The sequence below is a fragment of the Oratosquilla oratoria genome, chromosome 29 (assembly GCF_046742065.1).
Source record: "Oratosquilla oratoria isolate Oo_2021 chromosome 29, ASM4674206v1, whole genome shotgun sequence".
NCBI classification, from domain to species: domain Eukaryota; kingdom Metazoa; phylum Arthropoda; class Malacostraca; order Stomatopoda; family Squillidae; genus Oratosquilla; species Oratosquilla oratoria.
Genome location: NC_134805.1, coordinates 6,643,832 through 6,651,331, shown reverse-complemented (window position 1 = coordinate 6,651,331; position 7,500 = coordinate 6,643,832). Strand labels below are relative to the sequence as shown.

The window sequence follows — 7,500 nt, the reverse complement described above, 5'->3', positions numbered from 1 at the left end:
TGTGAGAAAGAGGCCACCATCTTTTGTTCTCTATTCTGATATGTTGTTTTATATGTATTCATTAATTCATTATTTATTTATTTATTCATTTATTAATTTGTGTATTTGTTTGTTAATTCATTTGTTATGTATTTGTTCATTCATCTACTTTATTGTATTTCTCAAGAAACCCAAATATTCCGTGACATGGCACGATGCGAATGATTTAGAAAACGAATCGAGTGTCCGAGCGAATGATTTAGAAAACGGGTCGAGTGTCCGAAACGTTCATTTTCGGAACACTCCACATGACTTCGGTCGCTAAGTTTTAATTGATTAGAGACAGCGAACGACCTGACTGCTGATGATGTTGGGGTAGAGTGGGAGGGGGGGGGTTGCCCGCTGCCAAGGCGAGACGCAGTTTCGTGGAAAGCTGAATAGAATTTGGTCTGTGGGTTGGTTAAGATTGTAATACGTGTCTTTACTTAGGACGATAAGTGCCTGAGTGTGGTAGGAATTGTGCTACGAAGTGTGGTAGGTCACTGTGTCTTGGAGGAGTTCGAACGCCTTGAGATGGGCCTTCGTGAGATGCTCGTAGAGCTGGAATTGGACCTTCGTGGGATGCTCGTAGAGGTGGAATTGGGCCTTCATGGGATGCTCGTAGAGGTGGGATGGGCCTTCGTGGGATGCTCGTAGAGCTGGAATTGGCCCTTCGTGGGATGCTCGTAGAACTGGAATTGGGCCTTCGTGTGATGCTCGTTGAGCTGGGAATGGGCTATCGTGGGATGCTCGTAGAGCTGGAATTGGACCTTCATGGGATGCTCGTAGAACTGGAATTGGCCCCTCGTGGGATGCTCGTAGAGCTGGAATTGGGCCTTCGTGGGGTGACAATTGTGGCACGTCCCGTCAGGCTTTCGAGAAGGAAAGTACTCCCTCAGTTTAATAAAATCGCCTGGCGACAACCATAATAAAATAAACAAGTGATCCAGGTCGCAGTGTAACGGTTAATGGAGAGAAGTTTAATCCCATAAGGGCGAAGGAGTTTCTCAAAACTGAATAGAATGGTTTGGCTTCAGCCAGACCAAAGGACTTGAAGGCCCCACACAGCGTTAAAGATTAAATTCTTTTGTAACTTAAATAAAATCGACTGGCGGCAACCCTAAACACGAGTCAAGTGTGTGTGTGTGTGTGTGTGTGTGTGTGTTTGATTGTAATGTATTGGAAAGAAGCTACGCTTATGGAATTCTTTTATTCTATAGTTATCATACCTAGTTTTGAATTCATAAATGTGTATGTGTATATATGTGTGTGCGTATGTGTGCGTGTGCGTGTACGTATGTGTGTTCCTTTGAAGTCTGTGAGCATTCCTCCTTGCACCCTTCCCCTCGTCTATTTCACCCATTCCATTTTACAATTTCTTCCCCTTCTCGGCCGCGTTCCCCCCTCCCCCACCCTCGTCCCTTGGCATGCTTCAGGCACCCCCCTCCCCCACTGGCGCCAAAAAATTCATGAAGGTGAGAAAAAGCTCGGTGCCACAGTGCCGCAAGTGTCGTTTGGTTGTGTCATGTGGGCGTGTCACACGCAACCTGCCACATTTCTCGTTACTGATGTGTCGTCTTCGTCGCTCTCGCGTGAACAGCAATTCATAAGGGTGTCACATGCGTTGTTTTTCGTGTGCGTGTCGTCTATAGTGCTGGGGTTGTGTGCATAGGAGGAGGAGGAGGAGGAGGAGGAGGAGGAAGAAGAGTTGGAGAAGTAAGAAGAGGAGGAGAAAAGGGTAAGGTGGAGTAGAAAGAGATGATCATAAAGGAAAAGAAAGGACGGAAGGAGGAAGGAAGGGAAGGAGGGAGGGAAAAGGGAGACATAGAAGGAATGAAGGATAAATACACAGACAAGTAAGAAAAATAAATATAGAGAGAGAGGGAGGGAGGGAGAGAAATGGAGGAGGTGTAAAAGAGGCTGCGAGGAGGAATTGATGGTGGAAGAAGCATCGTTAAGTGTTGAAGGCGTCTTCGAAGATGTTGGAGGCGTCGCTGTGTCTGCTATGGACATCAACCAAGATGCCTTAAGCATTGAAGGAGCCGCCTTAACTTTCGACGAACGCGTCTTAACAATCGACAAAGATGTCTTAGCCACTGATGAACACGTCTTATCCATCAGCGAAGATGCCTTAAAGATCGACGACCACTCGAGCATCAAAGATCGTTAAGCGCACCAAGTCTAATTCCTTTAAAGTACCGCCAAGAAGTCTTCATGTATACTGAAGATGACTTGATATGCATCACAGGTCGACGTGGCTGTCGCCTGTACTGCAGAGACCGTCCTGCTGGCCAGAGTAGCTTACGCCGGGAGGCGCTGCGCTGAATTTTTGCTGAAGACCACGACCTTGTGCCATACTTACAATCCCCTGTAGCCGTTGGGAACAGAACTGGGACTCTTGTGTTTACGCGGCGGGAGCGAAGCCGCACATGCTAGCTGGAGTTCCACACAGGTGAATGAAATAGCCTGTCGGAATCCAGAATGAAAATCAAGTTCTACATAATGCAGAAGGGTGTCGTGGCTATAGAAATTCTGTCACTTCCATCCATTCTGTAAGAAATTTTGAGTCGGACTTTCATTCTTCAAGAAATTTTGAGTGGACTCTTCCAGTCTTTAAGAAATTTTGAGTCGGACTCTTGGGGGTGAGTCCGCTCGTCATATGAATACAAGAGTCTGGCCACTGTTGGATTGACATCCATAGAGTGCAACCTGAAGCCGAACGACTCAAGGTTTGATTTCATCTGAAGCCAGTTGATTTTATTCAGCGTTTGACGTCCGTGGCGAAGTGGTTGAGAGTACCTCAGCCTCTTCAGTGTGGTGGAACACCTTAGATAATTTATTATATCCAACAGAATTTTTTTATTCAGGTGAAGTTAAGCCCTTGGAATCCAGTGGGATGGAGGTTGGGAAACTTCCTCTGGCTGAATAAAATCACCCGGCGGCAGCCAGAACGAACGCATAGGTCTGTGTTCTTGTGGCTGTGGAGTTTATTCTGTGACGAGGTGGGTCCCCGTCTTTGTCTCGGTCTCCCGGAGAGTTGACCCCTCGTGACCTCGTATGACCTCAGCGTACTTCTCCCCAGATATTTTCAATCTATTCCGGGCAACTCCTCTCTCTTCCGCCTCATCTTCCTCTTCCTCCTCATCCTCACTCTTCCGCCTCTTCCACTCCTCCTCCTCCTCATCATCATCCTACTCCACCTCTTTCTCCTCCTCCTGCTCCTATTACTCCTCCTACTCCACCTCCTAATCCCCCTCTTCCACTTTCTGCTCCTCCTCTACCACCTCTGCCTCCTCTTCCTCCACCTCCACTTCCACCTCTTCCTCCACCTCCACTTCCACCTCTTTCACCTTCTCCTCTTCCACCTTCTCTTCCACCTTCTACCCCTCCTCTTCTCCTTATCCTTCACCACCACCAACACCATCTCCCTCCACTACCTCCACTTCCTCCTCTCCTCGTCCTCATCCACTTCTTTACCTCGTTCCCCTTTAAACCTCGACCACAGTTCTCCATATTCTCCCTGTCTCCTCCTTTCCTTCCCTCCCCCCCTCCCTCCTCCTCCTCTGACACTCCCCCACCCCTTCTCCTACTCCACACTCCCATAATTTCCTTCTTACACCAACAATCTTTCCTCCACACGCCACATTCTTCCCTCCACTTGGGTCTTTCGCTACAGCTTGACGTCCACCTTCTTACTCTCATATTCCTCCACCCGTCTCCACATCCGCCCTCTCTCCTTCCCTCCCTCCCTCCTTCTCGACCTCCCTCCCTCCTTCTCGACCTCCCTCCCTCCCCACGGACCTCCCATGCAACCTCCTACATATATTTAGACCCGACCTTACCTGGGGAATGTTTATGGCAGTGTCATGCAGAGAGAGAGAGACAGACAGACAGGCAGGCAGAAAGAGGCAGAGAGAGAGAGAGAAAGAGAGAGAGAGAGAGGTGGGGGGAGGAAGAGAGAAGGAACTCTTGCCGGATGTCCGGATACCCCGGTTCGAATCCCGCTCCAGGGAACAGTTTCTGATAGTGCATTTTCCTTGCTGGAGAAGGGAGACGGCGAAGGAAGGAAGGAAGGAAGGAAAGGGAACGGTGGATAAATGAGAATTAAGAAAAAAATAAGGAGAGAGGAAAGAGGTGGTGGTGGTGGTGGTGGTGCTGCTGCTGCTGCTGCTGCTGCTGCTTTTGCTGTTGCTGTTGCTGTTGTTGAGGAGGAGAAAAAAGATAATAATCAAACGAACGAAAATATTAAGGTGGAAAACCATACTTTTCTTCCTCCTCACTCCCTCCCCTCCTCCCCTCTCCCTCCTGCACCTCCCCCTTCCCCTTCCCCCCTTCCCCTCCCTTTTCCACTACATTTCCTTCTATTTCCTTCATTGTCGTCATTCTTATTGCCCCCTACGTCATCATAATGTCATGGCGTTCTCCGCTTCTGTCACTTCTTTTTACAACTCTTATTACATACGTCAATTAGTTATGCTGTAATTATTTTTCCAATACTCTGTTATTGCTCATGATATATATATATATATATATATATATATATATATATATATATATATATATATATATATATATATATATTATATGTGTGTGTGTAACTACTTTGTTTTCGCTTTCTTTTTTCTCTTTGTCGTAATTTTGTCCGTTAATGGTTGTCATTTGTTTTTGCACATTTTTATCTTTCCCTTTTAAGTCATTTCTCCTGCTGCTATTGATAGCTACCATCATCATTATGTTTGTTTTCATGTATTTATTTTGTCTTATTTATTTTATATATACTTTTTCATTCTACTAATTGCTAATTTCCTTTTTTTTGGGGGGGGAGGAGGCCATTTTATCTTCGATGTAATGTATCTTTTCTGAGAATGTTGGTATAGACACTGATTATTGTACCGTTTGGTGTGTGTATTATGCTGTTCGTTGTGATGGTGCTTGTTAACGTCTCAGTTTATGGTGTATCTTTATTTAGAATCTGTTAGAACATTTTCATTCGTAATTACCTCGCCATTGCACTTCCTCTGTGGTGCAACTGTCGTGCAAATTCCTGCTGGTGTCGATGCCTTTCTCGCTGTCCAGTGGCCGCAACTCCGACGCCAGCTCCGTTTGATATATTCCCTGCCACGTTTGGTACAATTAGCCATTCAGTGACATTTATGTTAATTGTATTGAATGAGTAATCGCCCCCTGCATTCTCGATCCTTTGAAAGCCTGAGGGGAACGCGTAGTTCTTCTATTTTTATTTTTTCCCTCCCGACCCGCTAGCGACGTGCGCGCGCATCCGCGACATTTTGACGTCATGTCGCCGTGTTTACATATATACATTTTGTATTGTGGAGGGAGGTTGTGTGCCACGCGCTTTGCAAATTGTAAAGTTGTCGGCAAAGTAAATGTTGGGCTCCCAGGTTGTTAGTAGGTGTTGGAGAATTTGAGTATACCATATATATATATATATATATATATATATATATATATATATATATATATATATATATATATATATATATATATATATAATGTGTGTGTGTGTGACGTTTTCATTCGAGATTTGGTCACGTACATTTATGCCTTGTGCGTGGAATTCTTTATGTGTATACATGCATAATGGACGTGTGTGTATAATGTAGTCATATATAATATTTCGATTCATTATATGTACATACGTGTACATGCTTTCTTTGGGGTATGTCTGCATGAGCGTGCAATCGTGTGATTACGTGTGGGCATTGTTTATGTAGGTTCTTGTGGTGTGCGCCATGTTTTAATACCCATTTTCTTTCTCTCTTTACAGACTGAGGTGTCCCTATGCCCTTGGACGTCCTGGGCCATGCCCAGGTGACACTGTGCCTTCCTGCACCTTCCCCGTAGACTCCCTTCCCCCTCCTTCCCCTCCTCCACCTCCACCTCACACATCATCGGCACCCCAGCACACCCTAAACGCCTCATCCTACCCAGCTGTACGCGCGAGGCTAACCTCCCCTCGCACGCACCCCGTACAACGTCCAGGATCTCCTTGCAACCTCACCTAGGGGTTATTATCTCACCCTCGCTCGCTACCTGCAACAAGCAAAATAGCCGACGCAGTCAACCTCCCACCCCACCACCTCGTCGCCATGTTTCGATCGTCCAGACTGCGCGTCCACACGTGCAAGATCATCTTGGTGACGTCACTGGTCTGGTTCGTCATGGACCTGGCGGTCATCATGTACTACAGTGACTGCACCAGCGGCAGCGGCTGGAGATGCAAGAATGGTGAGTGTTGAGGTCTTCTGGGGGTCTGGGCTGGGAGGTCTCAGAGTCTTAGGGGTCCTGGGTCTCGTGCAGGTCTCGAAGTTTGTGAGTCTCTAGGTCTGGGGTCTTCAAGGTCTGGTGGGTCTGTTGGAAGGTTGCGATTCTCGAAGTATCGAGGGTCTTTGATGAGTCTCGAAGTTTGAGAGTCTCAAGGTCTTGGGGATCTTCAAGGTCTGATGGGTCTGTTGGAAGGTTGCGATTCTCGAAGTATCGAGGGTCTTTGATGAGTCTCAAAGTTTGAGAGTCTCAAAGTCTTGGGGGTCTTCAAGGTCTGATGGATCTATTGGGAAGCTGCGATTCTCGAAGTATTAAGGGTCTGATGAGTTTCTAAAAGTCTCGAAGTTTGAGAGTCTCAAGGTCTTGGAGGTCTTCAAGGTCTGGTGGGTCTATTGGGAAGCTGCGATTCTCGAAGTATTGAGGGTCTTTGATGAGTCTCTAAAAGAGTCTCGAAGTTTGAGAGTCTCAAGGTCTTGGAGGTCTTCAAGGTCTGGTGGGTCTATTGGGAAGCTGCGATTCTCGAAGTATTGAGGGTCTTTGATGAGTCTCTAAAAGAGTCTCGAAGTTTACGATCTCAAATCTTAAGTATCTTTAAACATCCAGACCCTAAGAACCTTTAGGTCCCGAAGAATCTTCAGGGGAGTCTCAAGGTCCGTGGCTTTACAAGAACAAACCACGCCTCAGGTTCTTCATCGTGAAAGAACGATGACCAGTTAGAGTCTAGTTACTCGGATAATGACGTCACTTGATCGATGACGTCACAGTCAATGAGGTCACGAGGATGGTGACGTCATGCAAAATTCCTTTCCCTTTACCTGCAAGAGAGTCTGAGGTTTCCCTCAGCTGAATGAAATCGCCTGTAGACAGCCAGAATAATACGCGGAAGTCGACCATGACACTCAAAGGAGGGTGGGCCCATGCCCTGAAGCTGCTGGCAAGCTTCCAGGAACGTCGAAGCCTGGATGTGATAGTTTCGCTTGCGGACAACCAAACCTGATCCATGGTGCACCAGAACTCTGCATCTGTATCTCTCGTTGTTATTATTATTATTATTATTATTTTTTATATAAATATAGCTTTGTTAATATTAGCTGTGTCTTGCTGTATTGCTTCTGATCCACGGCAGTGGGCGGGATACAGGTATGACCCGTCATCCACGAGGAGCTAAGATGAGGTGGAGGAAAGGGTGGTGGATGA

The 7,500-nt window shown here is 46.5% G+C and overlaps 1 protein-coding gene across 6 annotated transcripts in view; it reads left to right on the top strand.

The window, feature by feature from the left end:
- Positions 1-7,500, top strand: part of Pgant5 (polypeptide N-acetylgalactosaminyltransferase 5) — a 606,191-nt gene that overhangs the window by 527,671 nt on the left and 71,020 nt on the right. For all 6 annotated transcript variants that reach the window (XM_076211672.1, XM_076211671.1, XM_076211673.1 and 3 more), the window contains one exon: positions 5,807-6,267. In XM_076211672.1, the coding sequence (XP_076067787.1) occupies positions 6,129-6,267 (139 nt within the window). In that variant the 5' untranslated portion in view covers positions 5,807-6,128. The remainder of the gene's footprint in view (positions 1-5,806; positions 6,268-7,500) is intronic.